At 43.2% G+C, this 23046-nt stretch overlaps 1 protein-coding gene across 1 annotated transcript in view; it reads left to right on the top strand.

Annotated features, from left to right (window-relative positions):
* Nucleotides 1-497: 497 nt before the first annotated feature.
* SCN3B (sodium voltage-gated channel beta subunit 3) overlaps nucleotides 498-23046 on the top strand; it is a 39587-nt gene continuing 17038 nt past the window's right edge. Inside the window, exons 1-3 of the mRNA XM_033917279.1 lie at nucleotides 498-775; nucleotides 10978-11141; nucleotides 17789-18014. Coding sequence (XP_033773170.1) covers nucleotides 721-775; nucleotides 10978-11141; nucleotides 17789-18014 — 445 coding nt within the window. The 5' untranslated portion in view covers nucleotides 498-720. The remainder of the gene's footprint in view (nucleotides 776-10977; nucleotides 11142-17788; nucleotides 18015-23046) is intronic.

The following is a 23046-nucleotide window of genomic DNA, read 5'->3' as shown; positions in this document are numbered from 1 at the left end:
GGCCTCTCTAGTGCAGCATCTGGAATTGTTTGAGGACTATAACCTGTGTCCCCCTAATAATCCCTCAGGGCTACAATCACCTCCACTTCCTCCAGTCTCCAGGATCCAGGCTGGGGGAATGGGACCTGATGTAAAAAGAAGGGGGAGAGAGGAGAGGGGCAATCAGGCTCGGAGTCTGCATTCTCTTTCTCTCCCTTCCTCTTTGCTTCACTGACTGCTGACATAAAGAGCATCAGCTTCTAAATTTTCTAGTTGACGTAGGAGCCACGTAAATGTGTAGGTGCAGCGTCTACGCGATGAGCTCTTGCCCTCCTCAATCCCAGAGAGGGACGCTGAGCAGACAGCGCACGTTCAGGTCTCACAGTGAAGACAGCAAAACGTCAACACAGAATGACAGCAATGTATGCTGGAAGCTACAGCGGCTATTTTGTGTAGCTGTATTTGTGTGGGTTTTTTTTTTTTTTTTTTTTTTGCTAAGGAAAGCAATGCCGCTTTAAATAAAGCCTCAGGGGCTAGCCTGAGCTTTTGCAGTTCCCACCCCTTACCGAATTAAGCATCCAAAAGGTAGAGAGGTGGCAGAAGGGGGGGGAGTCCATCGCCCTCTGCCCGGCCCGTTCTGGAGAGCTCGGGAGCCAGGCGGGCTCTGTGGACCGTGCTCGGAGGAGAAACCCATTCTTCTCGCGGCTGGGCCGAGCCTGGGAGACGTTCCCGGAGAGGATAATGGCTGCCTTGAGGAAGATCGCCTCTGTAGCTTCACTGGTGGTGCTCCTCATGGGTAGGTGGTGCGGCATACTCCCTGTCTTGCGTTTTAGCACTCCCGCACGAAGGGAGGGGAGGGGGGGCTCAGATCGTTATTATCGTGGCTTTTCTAGTGCATTAGAAGAGGGATCTGCTGGAGATTTATTTTTACAGCTGCATGAATCTGTGGTCCAGTTTCTGGGCAGAGATTTTCTTTTGACTTTATTCAGGATCCAGTGGAACTCCACTTGGGTTATAATAAGTGTTATAATTATGGTTATGCGCTTTAAAAAGTAGAATTGGATTATTTTAATTATTGCCTGCGAGGGTGTTTCCTGATATATATATATAGATAGATAGATTTTATTTAAATTTTTTTTTTTATGAGTATTATAACCATTTGCAGTAGAAAAGAGCAGAACTGGAAACATGATGGAAAAGTGTTTTGTTACTGATTAGGAGAAAAAAAAAAAGAACCACCACCATTCCCTAATAATCAGACAAAGAGATATATGGCAGTGTAAACGTTATCTCCAAATGGAGACCTCCAGCGTGAAGCACAAGGCTCCCGAGCGCCATAGATGGCATCCCATGTATTAAAGCAGTTATATGGCTTTACATTTCACTAATTTTAAATGCATCTGGGGATTGATTTTCTGAGGGTTATTAACAACAAGCATGGATGCCGAATAGCCCGGCCAGACTAAGGTGTCTGCTCTGAGGATACACAGGATGCTTTCAGCACCCCCGTACTGAGCAAACTTCTTCACCGTGCCCAGGGAGGAGTAATCCCAGACGGACAGAACAGACTGATCCAGTCCTGGGTTTACTCCCTTCCCTTAGAAGGCTTCTCCCCAAAATAAATAAACACTGTTCTATGGGGGAAACCCAGGATTGGTTCATCTGGGATTAGCTGGTAACCATAGCTGTTGAGTCCACCTGGGGTGAGTTAGCAACCCTAATGCTAAAACCCTTAAGGCAGGGGTGTCCAATGTCGGTCCTCGAGGGCCGCAGTCCAGTCGGGTTTTCAGGATTTCCCCAATGAATATACATGAGGTCTATTTACATGCACTGCTTTCATTGTATGCTAATAGATCTCATGCATATTCATTGGGGAAATCCTGAAAACCCGACTGGATTGCGGCCCTCGAGGACCAACATTGGACACCCCTGCCTTAAGGAAATAGTTCTGTAAAGGACTTTTCACTACCTGTGTTACCTGTTATAAAATTATCCTCATAGGTAGCTTCTTAGCTGCCATCAATGTATGTGGCCGCACTTTAGCCACAGCTTAAAACAGGGGTGTCAAAGTCCCTCCTCGAGGGCCGCAATCCTGTCAAGTTTTGGGATTTCCCCAATGAATATGCACGAGATCTATTTGCATGCACTGCTTTCATTGTATGCTAATAGATCTCATGCGTATTCATTGGGGAAATCCTGAAAACCCAACTGGATTGCAGCCCTCGAGGAGGGACTTTGACAAGCCCTGGTTTAAAATGTGCTAGTATTTTAAAGGGGCCTATGTTTCTTTATAAAATAGGCTTAAAGGCACCTATCTAGTTTTATAATAGGTTGCCTAAGAGGGGAAACCATCTCCTTAACTACCCAAATAAAATCATGAAAGCATAGAGAAGGTGGAGAAGAACAGATTCTTCAGGTTAACCGGGCCAACAAAAACAAGGGGGCATTCAGAAAAATTGAAAGGAGACAAATTCAGAACGAACTCTAGGAAGTTCTTCTTCACTCAGAGGGTGGTGGACACCTGGAATGCGCTCCCGGAGGAGGCGATAGGGCAGACTACAATATTGGGCTTCAAAAAAGGATTGGATGACTTCCTGAAGGAGAAGGGGATTGAAGGGTATAAGTACAGGTACTAAATGAACAGGGAATAAACAATTTAGGTAAAGGACCACTTACAGGTCATGGACCTGGGGGGCCGCCACGGGAGCGGACTGCTAGACACGATGGACCCCTGGTCTGACCTGGCAGAGGCAATGCTTATGTTCTTAAATAATAACACTGGTATGGGTGGTTCTGGATGAACTGGGGGGTATTCATAGGCGTAACATTGATAGAGGAGGGGGATGTTTATATTTATTGAGATCTTCTATACCGCTACTAATGATTGGGGAGTCAATTCAGAGCGGTTTACATGGGCTTCTGTAAAGATGGTACGCTGTATGAGCTTCTGTAGAGATGTTATCATACAGAGTTACAAAGAGCTTGTGTGAAGTGTTACAAAACATGGGCTCTATACTGAAATACACGGAGCTCTGTGGTAGTGTTACAATGCAGAGTTATTAATACCGGCATGATTATGCCATAATCAATCATCCTACTGATGTTACTGGATGTGAGGAAGGACTTGCCATTGATGCTCTGGGAAGGGAAGGCAGGCTGGATACCCTCTCCTTGATGTTGAGGAAGAGTGGGTGGGGACTTCTCCATGCATTCTTGCACTTTGAGCTGCTGGGCAGGAGGTTTTCAGACCTAGACCATGCACCTGCTAAAAAAAGTGCCCTCCCTTTACAGCAGCCATTTAAACATGCACATGTTTATGTATGACACTCAATATACTCGTGCCACTTGCAATAAAAGACTGCCTGGATGGTTTACAGTGCACTGTATACTGAGAAAATATGGGAAAAAGTGGTAGGCTTCTTGTTGGCAACATGAATTGGAAACTAATGCCATTTTTAGCACACAGGATAAAATTAGCTTTGCATGCCCTTCGGTGACATGTAATCAGATCCACAGATATTGATTGATTGATTGGGATTTATTAACCGCATTTATGAAGAGATTCATACAAAGCAGTGTACAGCAAATACAATTCAACATAAAACTTACAGTTTTGTTAAGAGCACACAATAATAAGGTAAATAAAATTAGCAAATTTTAAAACCACCATGAAACAGTTTCAAAAATATACGAATTAGCAGCATTGAAATTCAAAGTAGAGACATAATGCATAATACTCGTGAAACACCTAATAAGCACAAATCAAAACATTCAAATAACGTAGATAGGATGCTCATGCTTTTCTACAATACAGCTTAGCATATAGCTGAGGGACCAAGTGCAGATATTAGATGGGAACGAGGTGGGTGGTACAGAGCAGGTCAGAGCGGAGACATAGAGCTCATGGGATTTATCACATATAAAAGAAAAACCCCTCAGTACTCAACTAGATATTTCTGAGATTTGAAATGTACTGTAACTCCTGGATTTTATAAAGGGCACCCAAAATAATTAGCTAATGGGCCCCAATAATTTAATTATTGGAGGTCACAAGAGCTCAATTGGCACTAATTATGACTTGGCTGCCATTCAGGCTGTGCACTAGGCTATTACAATGAGCACCCAAATTGGATCATGTGCCACTTGAAAGGGGGCATGGCCACGGGAGGGGCATGTGTGGGTCAGGAGCGTTCACAAAAGATACACACACTGTTATGGAATAGTGGGGATCCACTCCCGACTTGCAGGTCGGGCTTTTATGTCAGGTTTCAGCTGGTAAAAGTCCTCGCGCCCAAATTTGAGCATGGACTTCAATGCTCAATGCTGTTACTGCTACTACAATTTAGCATTTCTATAGCGTTGAAAGTCACACGCAGCGCTGTAAATTTTAATATTCCAATAGAAGGTCCCTGCTCAGAAGAACTTACAATCTAATTTGGACAGACAGGCAGGACATCTCAGGGTTGGGGAGTTTCTGGTAGAAGGAATGATACAATGGGTAGAGGTATCTGAAAGTGAGTAAGAGTTAAGAGTTGAAAGAAGCTTCAGAGAAGTGGGCTTTTAGCTTGGATTTGAATCCTGCTAGAGATGGAGCATGATATATTGACTCTGGCAGCCTGTTCCAGGCATACGGCATGGCAAGAAAGAAGGGATGGAGTCTGGAGTTGGCGGTGAAGGTAAAAGGTACAAATACGAGGGACTTACCCAATGAACAAAGTTCACAGGAAGCATAGGGGGAGATGAGTGAGGACTATGGAGTGAATGCCTATGAGGGTCAGAGCATTTACCTCGCTGGCCCATGGTAGAAACCGCCACCATGGCTTTGTAAAAGGGGGCCTAAGTTACACACAAAAATTGCTACCACTGGGAGTGGTGAGATCATGGTAACAGAACACATGATTGCTGAAGTATAGATGATTTCTCCTTTCCTTCTTGAGTGAATTTACTTTCCTATTGCCTTTTTAAAATTGTTAACCCACCTTCCCCCCTTTTACAAAACTATGTAAGCGGTTTATAGCGCTGGCCAGTGCACTGAATGCTCTAGTCTGCCCCAATGCTCATAGGAACTCTTGACTGTCGGAACAGCGCAGAGCATTCAGCGCACCGGCCAATGCTAAAAACCTCTTCAGTGGTTTTGTAAAAAAAATTGGGGGGGAGGGGAGGAGTTAAATTTAGTAAAGATTTCAAAAGTTGACAAGAAATATAAAACAAAACACAATAAAATGGCATGGGTATTTTCATCCTGTTACAGTAAAGATGAGCTGGTTTAATTATGGGGTTTTTTTTTTGGGGGGGGGTTAAATTTTTTTTTAGTTCAAGTATTTTTATTATGTTTATAAAACAAGTGTACAATTATTGAATAAAACATAAAACAAATCAACATTGCAAATCATGCAGATTAGGTGTATAAAATATATATAGCAGATGTAATTTTAAAAATTTTTAACTGCTTATGATTTGTTTAGACAACTAAAGCGGTATATCATTTATTAATCAATTCACTGACCAATTAACTGTTTAACTCCCTCCCTCCCCCTTCCTTTTATCAAGCTATACTAGAAGTTTCTCGCACAGGATGGCGAGATAAGTGCTCCATGGAGCATTTACCACACCAGCTCAAGCTAAAAATCTCTAGCGCTGCTTGATAAAAGAGGCCCTAAGTTAACCGACAGATCACACTTAGGCAGAGGGTCTAGTGTCCGTTGCTTTCCTGCCTTAAGCTGGAGAATTCTGCTTTCCACAGTAGTCAGAGAAGGTCTGGGAGTTTGTATGTGCCAATTATTATCCCAGACCTTCTCTACCAAGGAGGCAGTGCATGCAAATATCTCTCATGCATATTCATTGTGGACATCCTGAAAACCTTAAGGGACTGGGTTGGGAATGGCTGAGTTAACGACTCGCACAGTAATTTGGGATACAGTAAAATAGCCTATGTGAATTGTTAACTCAGCCATTCTCAACCCAGTCCAAAATATATAGAAATTAATACTAAACAGTAAACAATAAGTATAAAGAAAAAAATGTAGAAAATGGGTATGATTAAGTAATTTTATGTTATAATGTTATGAAGATAAATAAAGCTCTGATGCCATGATTGTTTTGTTTTAAGTTTATTTATTATTTCAGATGCTTTACATTGATATTTATAAATTAAACATATGGTATTCCAACAAAATGTGGAATTTAGAACAATGGCATTCTTTTTTTTTTAATCTTTATTCATTTTCAAACTTACAATAAGTGTGTCAATATGTTAAAACAGATTAACAATAAATATATCACTTAATAATCATCAGTAGTACAAATGATATGCTCTGAGTCAAACAATTGAGTCAAACTAGCAGAAGCAATTGGTCAAGTTGACCAAAAACCAGAAATAAATCCAGCCAATATCTTTTGGAAACAATTTCTAAATCATTTAACCAAACATCATGAAGACCAGTTCTGCAATGTAAAAAGAGAACATAACTTTGCTCTCCATAAGAATTTTATTATAAGTATCAGGCAAGATTGTTGACTTTTGCAGCATATAAATTTTAATAGAACTACTTTTTAGGGAATTGGTTAACTGTACCCATCTATAAAGTTGAGAGGTTATAGTTTGCTTGTAGAACCGAATAGGAAACAAACATCCCCTCTTCAATAAGATGATCAAGTGGCCAAGCCTGTAAGGATTTTTGCCATATGTTTTGATTTGTGCTTATTAGATGCTTCATAAGCATTATACAGTGGTACCTCGGTTTACGAGTGCACCGGTTTGCGAGTGTTTTGCAAGACGAGCAAAACATTTGCAAAATCGGCGCCTCAGAAACCGAGCGTACCTCGATTTGCGAGCGGCGCCCTCCGCGATCCGGCACCTTCCCCCTGCGATCCAGCACCCTCTCCCCCCGTGATCCGGCCTCCCCCCCTCCGCCACTTCTTACTGTCATCTGGGCCTGGGCACCGGCATGTCCTGTGCATTGATGCCGGTGCCCAGAATCTCGGAGAGAGCGTGAACTCGCAGGCCTTGAGCATGCGCAGATGCTCAAGGTCCAGCAAGAAGAGGAGGCCGATCTTCGGGCACCGGCACCAACACACAGGACATGCCGGTGCCCAGGCCCAGATGACAGTAAGAAGTGGCGGGGAGGGTGCCCAATCGTGGTGGGGGGGTGTCGGATCGCGGGGTGGGGAGAGTGCCGGATTGCAGGGGGGGCCTTCGGGGGGAGCAATGCTGGTTCTCTTGGGGGGGGGGATAGAGCAGCGCCGCTGGCCTCGGGGGGTGGGAACGTATCAAAGCGAATTTCCATTATTTCCTATGGGGAAACTCGCTTTGATAAACGAGCATGCTCCTGGAACGGATTATGCTCGTAATCCAAGGTACCACTGTACTTCCCTTTTAGTATGTATTATATCTCTCTTATTTGAATTGTAGTGCTGTTAATAAGTATATTTTTGAAACTGTTTCATGGAAATTCTATTATTAAGGGCTCCTTTTACAAATGTGCGCTAGCGTTTTTAACGCACACACCGGATTAGCACGCGCTATAGCGCGCGCTAGCTGAAAATCTACCACCTGCTCAAAAGGAGGCATTAGCGGCTAGCGCACGTGGCAATTTAGCATGTGCTATTCCGCGTGTTAAGGCCCCAGCGCACCTTTGTAAAAGGAGCCCTAAGTTTCAGTTTATTGATTTTGACTTTACCTCATTCATTGTATTTGTGTTTTACTACTGTTATGCTGTTAACGAAATTGTGTAAGTTTAATGTTGAATTATACCTGCTGTACACCACCTTGGCTGAATCTCTTCATATAGGTGGTTAATAAATCTCAATAAATTAATTTTAGTAAATAGCGTGGGAACATGAATTGCGGTCAGCACAAAGAAACTGGAACAGGAGAAACAATGTCTTGCCCAGTCAGTAACCATGAGGGCTTTATCTGTAGATAACAAAGGTAGCCAAACCTGGCCAGAGAGGTAATATGATAATGGCAGAAATCTGGGAATCCCTCACCTCCATTATCCTTAGATGCTTCTAGAGTTTTAAGAGAAATTCTAAGGACTTTGTTCTTCCACATAAAAGAAGAGAGTTTCTTCTCCAAATACTTACAAAATTCAGATGGATAAAAACTAGGCATCATCATCAAAATAAAATTTGCATGGGGTGTCAATATCATCATGGTTTTGATTTATAGAGAAAATCATGAAGGGACAAGTTGGTTTTCATTTGTCTCATCTTTTGTTTGTTTTCCATTGTACCTTTTATGTTTTTCAGCTTTTTATGTTATTTTTGACACTGTTCTATGATGCATCTTGGGGGGAAATTCTATAAATGGGAACCTGGTTAGGCACCAATAAGCAACCTAATGCCTAGCGACGCCTAACTGAATTCCTTGTAAAATTTAATTGTTTTAAATTTGTTTAATTGATATGGTAATTGACAAAACCATTAAAACCAATTCAAAAATATTCATAAAACAATTAAAGTTTTGGATGGAATACCACGTGGCACCTAGCAACACCTAATGATACCTTCCTGAAAAATAGGTGTGGTTAGAGGCAGAGTATAAGTGTGGTTGACTTAGGCATCACTGGGTGTATGTGTAAATGGTACCTTGCAGTTAGAAACATAGAAGCATGATTGCAGAAAAAGGCCAAATGGCCCATCCAGTAACCATTATCTCTTCCTCTCTATCTAAGAGATCCCACATGCCTATCACACGCCATCTTCAATTCAGACACAGTCTCTGTCTTCACTACTTCCTCCGGGAGACTGTTCCACACATCTACCATCCTTTCTGTAAAAAAGATTTTCCTTAGATTACTCCTGAGCCTATCATCTCTTAACTTCATCCTATGCCCTCTCATTCCAGAGCTTTGTTTCAAATGAAAGAGACTGCACTCATGCACATTTACATCACATAGGTATTTAAATGTTTCTGTCATATCTCCCCTCTCCCGCCTTTCCTCCAAAGTATACAGATTGAGATCTTTAAGTCTGTCCCCATAGCCTTATGACAAAGATCAGATACCATTTTAGTAGCCTTCCTCTGGACCGACTCCATCCTTTTTAGATCTTTTCAAGGAGCGGCCTCCAGAATTGTACACAATATTCTAAATGAGGTCTCACCAAAGTCTTATACAGGGGCATCAATACCTCCTTTTTCCTACTGGCCATACCTTTCCCTATGCACCCTAGCATCATTCTAGCTTTCACCGTAACCTTTTCAACCTGTTTCGCCACCTTAAGATCATCACATAAAATCACACCCAAGTCCCGCCCTTCCATCACCCGCTCTTCACACCCTAAACTGTACTGTTCCCTTGGGTTTTTGCAGCCCAAATGCATGACCTTGCATTTCTTAGCATTAAATTTTAGCTGCCAAATTTCATACCATTCTTCAAGCTTCACCAGGTCTTTCTTCATGTTATTCACACCATCCTAGGTGTCTACTCTATTGCAGATTTTGGTATCATCTTACCCAACAGCAATATTGTTTATAAAAATGTTAAAAAGAAAAGGCCAAAGAACAGAACCTTGAGGCACACCACTGGTAAAACCCCTTTCCTTAGAAAGATCTCCATTGATCACCCTTCTCTTGTCGCTTTTCACTCAACCAGTTCTTAACCCAGCCCGTCACTTTGGGACCCATCCCGAGGGCACTCAGTCTATTTATTAGACATCTGTGTGGAACACTGTCAAAAGCTTTGCTAAAATCTAAATATACCACATCTAGCATACTTCCTTTATCCAATTCTCTGGTCACCCAGTCAAAGAAATTGATCAGAATTTCCTGACAAGACCATCTAGTAAATCCATGTTGCCTCCAGTCCTGTAATCCACAGGATTCCAGAAACTTCACAATTCTCTGTTTTAAAAGTGTTTCCATTAATTTGTTTATCACAGAAGTCAGACTTACCGGCCTGTAATTCCCTACTTTTTCCTTACTTCCACCCTTCTCCAGTTTTCCGGTACTATTCCTGACTAGAGGCTCATTGAAAAAGTCAGTCAGCAGAGTCATCAGAATTTCTCTAAGTTCCTTCAGCACCCTTGGATGTACACCATCTGGCCCCATCGCTTTGTCTACCTTTATTATAGCTAGCTCCTCATGAACCTATCCCTCTGAAAATCAATCGGGATCTACTACTCCTCCATCCCTATTCATAGCATGTTTGTCTTCTGTGATCTCGCTCCTAGCACTTCAGCCTTGGAAACAGAACAGAAATATATGTTAAGCAATTCAACCTTTTCTTTATCAGCTTCTATATATTCCTCACCTTCACTTTTGAGTCTCACAATGCCACTTTTGCACTTCTTCCTATCACTAATATATCTAAAAAAAAATGTCTGTCTCCCCATTTTACTGTTTCAGCTATTTTTTCTTCCATTTGTATCCTTGCTTTCCTGACTACACGCCCAGCCTCTCTTAACTTTTCCAGATATTTTTGCCTGTCTTCCTCTTTCTGCAATCTTTTGTAGTTTTTAAAAGCTAACCTCTTATTCCTTACCTTCTCAGCTACTACTTTTGAGAACCAAAGCGGCCTTCTTTTTCTCTTACTTGCCTAACAAAAAGGTTTGTCGCTCTTACAATTACTCCTTTCAGTTTTGCTCACTGCATTTCCACTCCTTCCAGACGTTCCCACCCAGACAACAATTCCTTGATGTAAACCCCATCCAAACAAAGTTAGTTTTTTGGTTTTTTTTTTAAAGTCTAGTACCTTTGCACCAACCAGCAATCAACTTGGCACCAACCAGCACCTACAAGTAAGACACCATTAGGCACCATTTATAGAATCGGGCCCCTTGGCTCCTTACATATTTCTATTGTTTTCTTATTTTCTTTTGTGGGGTTTTATTTTTTTTCATTATGTCTCTTGCTGTTTGTTTTTCTACCATCCTGCAAGTTTTATGCAAATTGTATTCTTGCGCCTTCCCTTTCTAACTGCCTCACTTCCTTCTGCTCATGTCTCTCTCTTTTTCTCTTTACCTCACATGGGCCTTCCGGATGCCTGCCTACTCCAGCTGGCTTCTGCTCGCCAGTGTGTGTGGAAGTTCCTTCAGAGACAAAGGCGGTTCAGGGCTATCACATGAGACTGCAGTGTATCTCCTGTATGAAGAGAGAGGAGGTCTCTGCAGACACTTTTGTGGAGTGGTACTATAAGCCTGAAGGTGGTAAAGATTCTCTAGTATGTACCTCTGTTTTGTTTTAAATGATCTAATCCCTTTTCTCTTCTTCTCCATACCTACGTAATACAAAGATTCTGGTTTGGAAACAAACCGGCCAGGAACTTGTGAAGGGTAGAGAAGGAAATGCTGCTAGGAAACATTAGAGCAGATCTGTATACCAGTTTCTCCCAATAGGCTCATCTTCTGTTGTTTATAATTTGGCTTCTAGCTTGGGGGGGGGAGTGTGTCTAACTTGAGATAAGCAGAGAACATCCTTTTCTTGGATTCTGTTATTTTTAATTAGATGATATAAGCGTACAATCAGTATGCAATGACGCCAAGCAAAGCAGAAATTCTCAGCTCTGGTTCTCATGCCCCCTCCCCCTCTCCCCCACAGGTCTGTTTTTCTAGAAAAGATGTAATATTAATTTTAGTATATTAAATAAATAAATATTGATTGAAGAAAGGAGGTGTTGGCAGCTTACAAATTTAGCAGAAGGAAGATGGGAAACGTGAGATATGAAATCACGCGACTGCAGGCAGGCAGGCTTCGCCGGCTTCAGTAAGTTTCTTTCCTAAAGCACCACGAAGGTAAGGGGGAGGGAGGGAGATTCTTGGGCCGCTGAAGGGTGGTGAGGTGGCGAGAGGGAAGGGTGGATGCTGCGGGGATGGGAACGGGACGGTGAAGGGGATGGCGGGGACAGGGTGGTGAAGGGGACTGTGGTGATGGGGCAGTGAAGGGGATGGTGGTCTGGGGACGGGGCAGTGATGGGGACAGATTTTTTCCCCGTGTCTCTAAGCACAGCCTCTCTCTCTCCAGCCCCCCATCCAGGCCATCCGGAGTTGGTTGTGGCTCTCGTGAGTCTCCCCAGTCCCTAGTACCTTCTCTGGCGCTGCAGTTTAAAAACTTTAGGCAGCCAGCAGCATTAACAATATGATCCTTCTGCTGTCAGCCTGCCCTAGAAGTCTTCATTCTGCAGCATCCCACCTACGCTAAACAGGAAGTGCTGCAGAGTGAAGGCTTCTGGGGCAGGCCAACAGCAGAAGGATCTTGCTGCTAAAGCTGCGGACTGCCCAGAGTTTTGTTGGGTTTTTTAAAAAAATTATTTTTATATAATTTGCAGTAACATATAAGTTAAACATTTGTTACAGCAATACAGAAAATAAGTAAACTAGGTTACATAAAGAAAAAAATCAGGAGGTCAAAATATTTTTTTTCCATTTTTTAGACCACAGTTAAGCAAGGGGCGTCCATAAACCCATGGAGAGGATTCAAAAGAAGAAAAGAAAACCTTTATATAAGAAAGCTGACTACGCTAACCAAACTCAAATACATTCTATTTATTCCAGTTCTATTAATTACTAGAGATCTTTTTAAGGTCTAGAAAGGCTCTCAGTTGTGGTGGTACAAAGAAGGTATACTTAATCCCCAGATATTGTAGCCACCAGAGCCTAGGAACGGGACTCCTCAGTGCCCCTAGTGGTTACAGCTAAAACTGCACCGGCGTGTGACCCAGTATGGAGTCACCTTGCAGGGTTTACAGGAACTATACAAAAACCACCAACACAGTTCCAGGATGGTAATAGAGAAAATTTACTGTTCGAAATAAAGGTCAGAATGGCTCAATCTCTCAACATACTACAAAAAAAAAATGCTTATAACAAAAAGAAATGTCCAGAAGAAAACTCTGGCACAATCAGGATTTTCACTCCTAATAGAAACAGTTCTCTCTGTGATTCCCTCTTTCACAGAACTGCTTGTCAAAAAAAAAAGCTTCTTTCTTCCCAAGTCTGCTCCTAGCAGAGCTCAGGTAGCACAGTTCAAAGGACCAACATTCAAGTCCTGGAGAATATACTTTCTCATTCAAAAATTCATAGCACAAACACAAAAAGCCTCCAGCCTAAAATGGAGCAGGGCTGGGCAAAGGGGTGTGTCACAAGTTTGCTTAAAAAAAACAAAAACAAACCATTAACTGATTTTCAAAATTCCCACCCAGATGGAAGCAAACTTCTCCCCACAACACTCCCAGCTTTAAAGTACAGTGCACAGTCCAGGAAGTTCATGAATATGACTGGGAGCAGAAAAAGAACACAGCCAACAATAGTAGGGGAAATAAAAACTCAAAGTCTTTTTCTCAGCCAGAGCTGGTTGCCACTCCTACTTCCAACAGGTCTGGAGCTTCACACAAATCCTCAGCAGTCAGTTCAGCTTGCAACTCCATGGGGATCTCCTTATCAGTTGCTTTTAATTCTGAAGTGGTTCCAGCTTCATCCACTTCCATAGGCAGACAGGCATTACCCTCGCTTGAGCCAGGCAGCTCCTCATTAGGGAGAGCCCTAAGCTTCCTCCCTAACCTACCTAACAACTTGTGCAGGACTGCTGGCATTTCAAGGGGAAGGACACGCCCTGTTCTAGCTGAGTCAGTACCTTGCTGCTCCTCTCTTTGGCTCCCCCGGTGGTGACCTGGATAATAGGTATTCTGCTTGCTCTCAGCTGGGCTTCTCTCTGGCTCCCCTGATGGGCACTAGGGAAACCACAGGGACCAAGGCAGGCAAGGAGCCTGACTGGTCACAATATTGGATTAAACATTTACAGGGGTATGCTAATAAATAGGAAGCCTCAATCTTTTTAACTTCTTCACACATAGATAGAAATTCCTTTCTGCGATCCTGTGTAATTTTTGATATGTCCGGATATATCCAAATCCTTTGTCCAGAGAAAGTCAAATGAGAATTTTGGAAATAAAGTTTCTTAACAGAATTCAAATCCTGCTCAAATCCAAAGGAAACTAATAATGTTGCCCTTTCCTTTACTTCAGAGAGGGAGTCTTCTAATATAGCAGATAAATCTTTTAAATCAGTTGTTTTTTTCTTCTTGCACTATATTTCCTTCATCAGTAGCCTTAGAAACAGAGATTGGAATATAATATATCTTATTAAGAGGAGGAATATCTTGTTGAGGAAACTTAAGAATGTCAATCAGATATTTTGTGATGTATTCAACTGGGCTTATGGCTAATGATCTAGGGAAATTCAGTACTCGAATATTGAGCCTTCAAAGTTTTTGAATTGCAGCACCAGTGAAGGTACCAGGGACAGGGGAGACTCACGAGAGCCGTACCCAACTCTGGGGTGGGGGCTGGACTGGACAGAGTGAGTCCTAAACCCGGACAAACTCCCTTCAGTTCAGGAAACTGTCCGGACATCCAGACAGTCCTCTAAAAAGAGGACATGTCCGGGTAAATCTGGGCATATAGTAACCCTAAGCATGTAGGATCTCTAAGAGAAAAGAAAGGATAATAGATGGTATGAATAAGCAGACTTGTTGGGCCATATGGTTGTTATGTATTTCATTTTACAGCCCATCCGACCCAGGAGCGCAGAACGGGTAAAAGCAATACATTCACAGTATTCTGAAGGCGTGGAGGGTGGAGAAGGGAGAGGGTTGTGTTCACAGTGAACTGGAGGCATAGCATCGGGTATATGCACAATACACTGCTGTCATTTCCTCCGTTTCCTTGAGATAAACATTTTGGGTCTGAGAATCAGATTCACTTTAAATATTGGATTATTTTAGAACCCAGAAACATCAACATATGAAAAAAGTAGGCCCAATTTGAGATATACAAACACACACATAGAGAGAAAATGCCACTCCAGAAAATATCTGCTGTACTCACACTGGGACATGATTTGTGTTTCCATGAAAGTTCTTTTTTTTAATTTTTATTAATTTTCAAATACTAACAGTGCAACACACAGGTATAAGAACATATAACATTACATTATGGATATCTATTCCGCCATTACCTTACAGTTCAAGGCGGATTACAAAAGAGTTAAATAAGGTGGAATACAAAAAGATATTTGGGTATTTTCCAAGGGAGATGGAAAGAGTAACAGTACATTTCCAGGGAAGATAAAGAGTAGATCAGTTTTTTTCTGGTGGTCGGGGAGGTGGTGGTAGGAAAGACAGAAGCTTGTGGAGTTACATCTTTTTCAGAGATTTTTTGAAGAGTATAGTCTTTAATTCTTTTCTGAATGTTTTGTAGTCTGGGGTCGTTATCAGTAGTAACAAGTCAAGAAAAGCACATTCAACTTACAGATATTCAAAATCAATCATTTTATCCCACCCACCCACCCATCAATTAATCAACTAATTATTTACAGGAGACACAAGAGTGATCCCATTTTAAACTACACAACACTAGGTGGTGGAATCCTGCAGAGCTACATTTGGGAACACTCATATGAGCTGAAACCAACTAAGCTAAGTGCCACTATTAGTATGCCAATAGAGACTTGATTAAAGAATAAGGCATAGCGGCTCCACTAATAATTATATAAGAAAAATCAAGACCTGGAAGAGAAGAGGGATTTATGAGTGCGATGATGGTCCCTCTTTAATCTCGCTGTGGCTCCAGTGCAGGAGATTGGGCACTGAGCACTTATATGTATTTAATTTAAATTGAAAATGTGAATTCAACTTTGTCGATTATTGAATTTAAAACCGGTGTTTTTGGTATAGTATTACACGAACGTTTGCACATGTCAAGTGCCCGGTGCCACCCAGTGGCCATAAAATCCATGATTCAATGTCTTTGAACTACATGAGTATAAGATAGTAAATGATGGCAGATAGGAGTGTACTTAGGCTTTCTATGTGTAGTGTCTTTTTCAAGTCCAAACCAGGGCCTGATTTTGCACTAGTTAGTTTAGTCACTTGCTTTTCTGAAGAATACTATGGGTCTTTAAGAAGCTGGGCCAAAAAGAGAGAGAGTCTACTACTAATTGAGTTGGCAGCCACCCTTGATTGCAGCATATCTTTGAAAGAGATCCTATCTTCCAATCATGCATCTTGTGAGGGAAAGGGTTGTTCTGAGGAGTTCAGGCAAATGTAGGGTTATTTGTAACTATATAAAATCCCATGGCATGGCTCTGCTCAGTTCCACCTTCAGCCCCGTCCCCAAAAAGCCTCATCTTCTTTTCCCGACCTCCGAGCCGCATCTGGAGGGCCTCCGAGCATGTGCAGATGCATGTGACTGTCATTCACACAGGCTCAGAGGTGCTCCAGACGTGGCCGGAGCTCAGGGCTTTCCAAAACCCGGGCAAACTGCCAGGTTTTGAAAAGTTCAACTGGGAACCTGGACAGTCCTCTTAAAAAAAAAAAAAAAAAATGGACATGTCTGGGTTTTCCTGGACATCTGATAACCATAGGCAAATGAGTGACTATCCCAGGCCTCATGCTGATATCCCCGTCTCCCTCCCACTGGCAGGAGGACAGCAGTGCCTCTTCCCTATATCTGCCCTTCCTCTATCAGCTTCAGTCTGATGTCTGAATCGCACAATTTCACTAGCGAGACTGTGGGATCCTGCATGGTTCAGACTTTAAATAGAGGGCTGTGGAGTGTCCCGCACTGTTCAAATTAGCAGTCAGGACTAGGGTAGCAGAGGAGGAGGATGTGGCCCTATGATCAGCCACTCTCCTCCTTGCCGTGCATTGTGCAAGTGGTGTGGCCTTAGAAGGCACAAGGGAAGCGGGGACACAAAATTTGCTCCCCCTCGTGCTTTCTCCCCACCTACAGCCCATGGGGCAGTAGATGGGGATAAAGCACTAGGGAGCATATTACACAGGGCATGATTCTGGTTCAGGGCGCTGCTGACCAGATAACTGCAAGGAAGGAAAAAAAAAAAACCATACCGAGGGAGTTTTTCCTGTATGGGGGAGAGGAGATGAATCGTGTCAGCTGCATCATTATTCCTGAACAGAATTCTGCGCAGGGGAGGAATTCTGTGCAAGTTCTGCATTGCAAAGTTGTTCCAAATTCTCCCAGGAGTAACAGGAGGTGTTAATGTAAAATGTTTGATAGATGGATTGCCTCTGTTTCACAAACACCAGAGAAATTATGTTCTTCATCTTCTTGTATGGTGGGCGTGAATATACTTCATAGGATGACAGGCATGGACTGACAGTAGTATGTAAGGCGTGTCAGTAAATGGGGCATCAATATATGAGGGCACTTCTGCAAGTGGGTGCTTCCATTTAGGCACCCTGAGGGGAGAGTGTGGTGCAGTGGTTAAAGCTACAGCCTCAGCACCCTGGGGTTGTGGGTTCAAACCCACGCTGTTCCTTGTGACCCTGGGTAAGTCACTTAATCCCCCCCCATTGCTCCAGGTACATTAGATAGATTGTGAGCCCACCAGGACAGACAGGGAAAAATGCTTGAGTACCTGAATAAACTCATGTAAACTGTTCTGAGCTCTTCTGGGAGAACGGTATAGAAAACTGACTAAATAAAAATCTGCTAGGAACCTATTCTGGATTCTGTTATAGAATACTGTTGTAATCCAGTGTCGGGGTACCTACAGATTAGGCACTTACAATTAGTCCAGCCAGCAAGCACCTAAGTGCAGCAAGTTCAGACCGAGCTTACTGCATTTTCCAAGTTATGCGTCTGCCCTTGCCAATACTCACTGTACAAAATAAGTCATGTATTTACAGAAAAGTGCATAGGTGACATGCTGTTATATACATGTGTCATTATGCACATACTATATATGCTAGTATTCTAAACATTTATACATACAATGGTGCGTTAGTATAATGTGTGCCTTGTGGTATTGCCCGAGTGGTAAAAGAGTTTCTCTTTGCCTGTTTCTCTCCTAGATCTACGAGTTCAATGGTGTTCCCCTGGAGACCATCAGTCCCTTTCAGGGTCGCATTCAGTGGAATGGTAGTAAGGACTTGCAAGATATCTCCCTCAACATTTTAAATGTCACCAAAAATGATTCAGGAATCTTCACCTGCAATGTTACCCGCAAGCTGAACTTTGAGGTCTACCACACAACCATTAGGAGCAGTAAATCCATCCATCTCATCGTGACTGAGGAGGGTAAGAGATATCTGGAATTGGCAAGATGTATGAAAAGGGGTTCAGCCCCAAGCAGCTGGACCAGTGGCTTGCCAATGTGACAGATAGAGAACAGATATGTGCAAGGCTTATTATAGCTGTGTAAGTAAATCTGAGGGGTGCACACTGTGCAGGCCAAAGATTAGGGTTGCCATATTTTGGGCCACAAAACTCTGGACACATGGCCCCACCCCCACAACACCTCCTCTCGTCTTCCCCAATGAGCTCCGCCCATGTCTGGAGGGCCTAGAGCAGGGGGTCTCCAAAGTCCCTCCTCGAGGGCCGAATTCAGTCAGGTTTTCGGGATTTCCCCAATGAATATGCATGAGATCTATGTGCATGTGCAGCTTTCAATGCATATTCATTGGGGAAATCCCGAAAACCTGACTGGATTCAGCCCTTGAGGAGAGACTTTGGAGACCCCTGGCCTAGAGCATGCGGATGTGTGTGACATCATTTGCGCATGCTCAGAGGCCCTCCAGATACGGCCAGAGCTCATCGGGGGCTTTCCAAAACCCGGGCAAACTGCCAGGTTTTGGAAAGTCCATCTGGGCACCTAGACAGTCCTCTAAAAAGAGGACATATCTGGGTTTTCCCAGACGTCTGGTAATCCTACCAAAGATTCCTGTTATTTACAAGAATCTTTGTTTCATTTTGTTTAAAATTAATTTGGGGAGACAGTATCGTAAAGTGTGCAGTGTTTGAAAATAGCATGCACAGTTCACAACAGGGAAAAGATGACACTTTGGATTTTTTTTTTCCTGTTTCGGGCCAAAAATGACATGAAATGACATGAGAAATGTCACTGATATTACTCACATTTGTTCAAATGAAAGCACATCCCTCTAAATCCGTCTGTCTACCATCAGCCACATCATCTTGAGCTGTCTATGAGATTTTGAAGACAAAGCAGGATCTCTAACGATCAGAATACTTATGAAGTGATGCTGGTGACTCAGTTAAGGGGTTGTCTCTAAGGTAGACCTGTGACCATTGGCATAGAAAGAGGGGGTAGACCATCCCTGATGCCACCTCTCCTCTTCCCCCTCCCCATGCACCCTTCCCCACCACCTGTACCTCTTCAAAGCTTCGCTAGCCATGAGCAGCATCCCTTACCTGCTGCTCATGCTGGCTTCATCCCTCTCTCTGATGTCACTTCTGTTCACAGGGACCAGGAAATGATGTCAGAGGGAAGGAAGAGGCCAGCATGAGCAGCAGGTAAGAGATACTGCTTGCAACCAATGGAAGATTTGAAGAGGCATGGCGGTGGGGGATGCAGCTTCATCGCTATGCCCCATCATGTTGCTAAGGGTTTTTATGTGCCAGATGGCCAGTGGATGGGCATGAAATTCTTGCTACCCCTCCCCCTCACATTTTGCTCTGTGTCCTCTCCCCAAACCCAAAATATTAAATTCTTGAGCTGTCAAGGATCTTCAAGCTGACGACCTCCTCCCCTCGGGCTGCTAGTTGTCTTCCAAGCAGCAGCTGGTGACGTTCTCCTCTGGTTGCTCCCCTGGGCCACATATGCTCAGTGTTTGGGCATGCATGGAGGAGCTTCTGTCAATATCAGTAAGAGGACTGTGGAGGCTGCTTCCTCTGAGAAGAAAACTGGCTGCCTTAGGGGAGGAGGACTTCAGCTGGTGAAGCTTATGTTCCACTTCAGCCACAGGAACAGTTGGGTGGCTAGTTATGCATCTTTTCCATGAGATATTTAAACCAAAATCTTGTTTGATCTGTATGTAACCCTGGTGTGTTGCTTCTACTGCAGAACTCATAGACAGCTGAACACTTTTTTTGCTTAGGGGGCACCCTTTTGCTTGGGGGGACCCAAAAGCTCAGCCCCAGACCTTGCCCAAGCTCCACCCTAGACCCCACCCCCATAATAGTGTTAATTGTAATACCATTTTTTCCATTCATTTTTCATATATACTGTACACACACAATATAATCTTATTAATGACACATAATGGTTAACCACAAAATTAAACTACACAAAGCACACTGTATGCTTTTCAACATTAATTCCTGCCAGAACACCTGGCCTTGGTCACACATGCAGAGCACAGATAACCCCTATGCAAATACAGGTCCACAAACTTTTAGTTTGCTAATATATACATACTGTCACCGTGCATCACTGGGTCGGGCCGCGCCCAAGCGAGAGTGGCCGAAAGAGGCCAGAGCACACGGTGCTGACCGAGCGGTGGTCCAGCGTGATCTCCTGCTGGACAGCTGCCTTTCATTGCAGAGCAGCGCACAGCGCAGGAGTGTGACCTTTGTGCTGTCTGCCTGGTCCTGCGCCACTCCATGATTGGCTGAAGTCAGTTCTCATCGAGCACTCCTGCGTTGCGCGCTGCTCTGCAGGCTCTATCCCCATCCCTACCGACTCTGTCCTTATCTGTGCAAGCCTCAAACACTTATTTTATATTTAAATTTTTTTTATTAAAGTATAAAAAGGGACAGTGTTCGGTTCAATTGTTAGAAAATCACAAACAGAGCCGTTCATTTTGATCTAGTTTTGGTGCAACTTTCCCAAAGATTCGGTTGCCTGAGCTTTTACATCGCACGGGAAGATAATTAGATTGTCTTTCAGATACGGGTGCATAGTGGATGAACAGGAAAATAAATGCCTTTTAAATGTGTTAAATGCTCCTTGATGCCAGCAATGATGGACGAATCTGCTGCAATAACTGTGAGATGCTCGAGCAACAGGGCACGTGATGGGAGGTCGCTGCAGGAGGAAGAAATCTGATCAGTAGTCAAGACACAAAAGCAGTTTCTGCAGATTTTGTAATCATTGAATTCCGTTGCTTGTTGTCTAAGATGTGTTATAATTCTACATATTGATACTAGCATTTTACAGATGCTGTTCCATCTAGTTGGAGCAGCCTGTTTAAGGCTAGTCTCCAAGCTTTTAGAGAATGACATGGGAACACAATTTGTCCCTGTGGCTACGGGCTCTCTCCCTGTCCATCCCCCATCTCCGCCCCAAGGTTAACCACAGTTACCGTCCTCGTACTTCTTCACTTGCTGTTTTTTTTACCTGTGAGGTCTCTGACAGCTCTTCCTCACATGCAAACTGTTATTGACATGTTTGCATGTTGTTTTCAAATAAATGCACTTTCCAGTTATCTGAAAATTTCAGGCACAGCCGGAAGACCTCGCTCTTCTAAGAAGTCTATTTCCATTACATTTCACCAGTGTTGCCTGTTCAGTTGAAGAACTCAGACCCACTGTCTCTGCAACTCTTCTGCATTCCAGATGAAATTAGGGATGTGCAGTCCACAAATGTCTGTTTATGTAGTTTTTTTTGTGGTGTTTATGGGAATTTTTGGTTTGTGGGGTTTTAGGGGATTTTTTTTTAGTTTTTTAGAAATTTTTTTTATTTCAGGGTGATGTAAATAGTCTAAAAGTGTGTGCACTCTTCATGAACAATGTATATTATTTTTTGCACATTCTTTTTTTTTTAATCACTCGTCTATTTTTTTCATTCTCCTCCCCACCTATTGTCTTATTCCTATTTCATTCTCCTCCCCACCTATTGTCTTATTGTCTTATTAAGGTTAGATTACCACCCAAATAGTTATCATGCCTCTTTGTAATCCAGTTATCTTATGTTTTCCATCTTGTCCTTTCGCCTTAAATATATCTCTTTGTGAACTGCTTAGATCAGTGTTTATCAACCTTTTTTACACCTATGGACCGGCAGAAATAAAAGAATTATTCTGTGGACCGACATCGGTCCATGGACCGGCGGTTGAAGAACACTGGGCTAAGTCGTGGGCCAGACCCCGCCCATCTCTATCCAATGTCCACCCCAGACCCCGCAGCCATAATAGTACTAATTGCACCTTGCACGTCCCTTGCCTCATCTGGAAGCCTTCCCTCTCATGTTGCAACATCAGAGAGAAGGCTTCCGGTTCAGACGCAGGATGCCCATAGGAGCCGTTGCTCGTGGCTTTGTGCACTGAATCAGTTAGGAAGAGGGAGCTGGGTCGAAGATAATGCCGCATCGATCGCACTGTGGACCGGCAGTTGAAGAACAATGTTTTGGGCTTGATGCACGTGCTGGCCCTGTGGACCGGCAGGAAATTTCTGTGGACCGGTACTGGTCCATGGACCGGTGGTTGAAGAACACTGGCTTAGACAACTGTGTTTTTTATATATGCTATATTAAATAAACTTGAACTATGAACTGTTAAAAAAAGCACACACTCTTTGCAGTACATTCTGTATAGGGTGCTCATATTTAGGTGCCTGGCTCTTATAAGGGAAAACACCCTCCAGGGATTCAAGACAAAGTTAGACAAGTTCCTGCTGAGCAAGAACGTGCGATGGTAGGGCTAGTCTCTGTTAGGGCGCTGGTCTTTGACCAGAGGGCCGCTGTGTGAGCGGACTGCTGGGCATGATGGACCACTGGTCTGACCCAGCAGCGGCAATTCTTATGTTCATAGGGGAAAACACCCTCCAGGGATTCAAGACAAAGTTAGACAAGTTCCTGCTGAACCAGAACGTACGCAGGTAGGGCTGGTCTCAGTTAGGGCGCTGTTCTTTGACCAGAGGGTCGCTGCGTGAGCAGACTGCTGGGCACGATGGACCACAGGTCTGACTCAGCAGCGGCAATTCTTATGTTCTTATGCCTGGAAACTGCACACAAACTCCCAAATTCTATAAAAAGCATTAAAATTTGTGTGCACAAAATTAAGCACATGCACAATTTGCACATGCAATTTAATTGAACAGTGAGCCAATTAGTGCCAATAATTGGGATCTTAATAAGCAATTGGTGCTAATCAATTTTAATTAAAAGTTGCACATATAAATTAAGGCGCAAGCCAGAAAAGAGAGCATGGAAATGAAAGAGTCACGAGTGGATCGAGGGCATTCCTTGGATTTACGCAGATTTAGGATAAGGAGGATCTGCTTCTAATTTAGGCGTGAAGATTCACACCATGTTTTAGTTGGTGCAAATGGACATGTCTACAGTTAGGCACAGTTCCCAGGTGTGCTATTC

This window comes from Geotrypetes seraphini, chromosome 13, assembly GCF_902459505.1.
Source record: "Geotrypetes seraphini chromosome 13, aGeoSer1.1, whole genome shotgun sequence".
Taxonomy (NCBI): Eukaryota; Metazoa; Chordata; class Amphibia; order Gymnophiona; family Dermophiidae; genus Geotrypetes; species Geotrypetes seraphini.
Note: the sequence above shows the minus strand (reverse complement) of the source record. Positions and strands in the feature narration are given on the sequence as shown.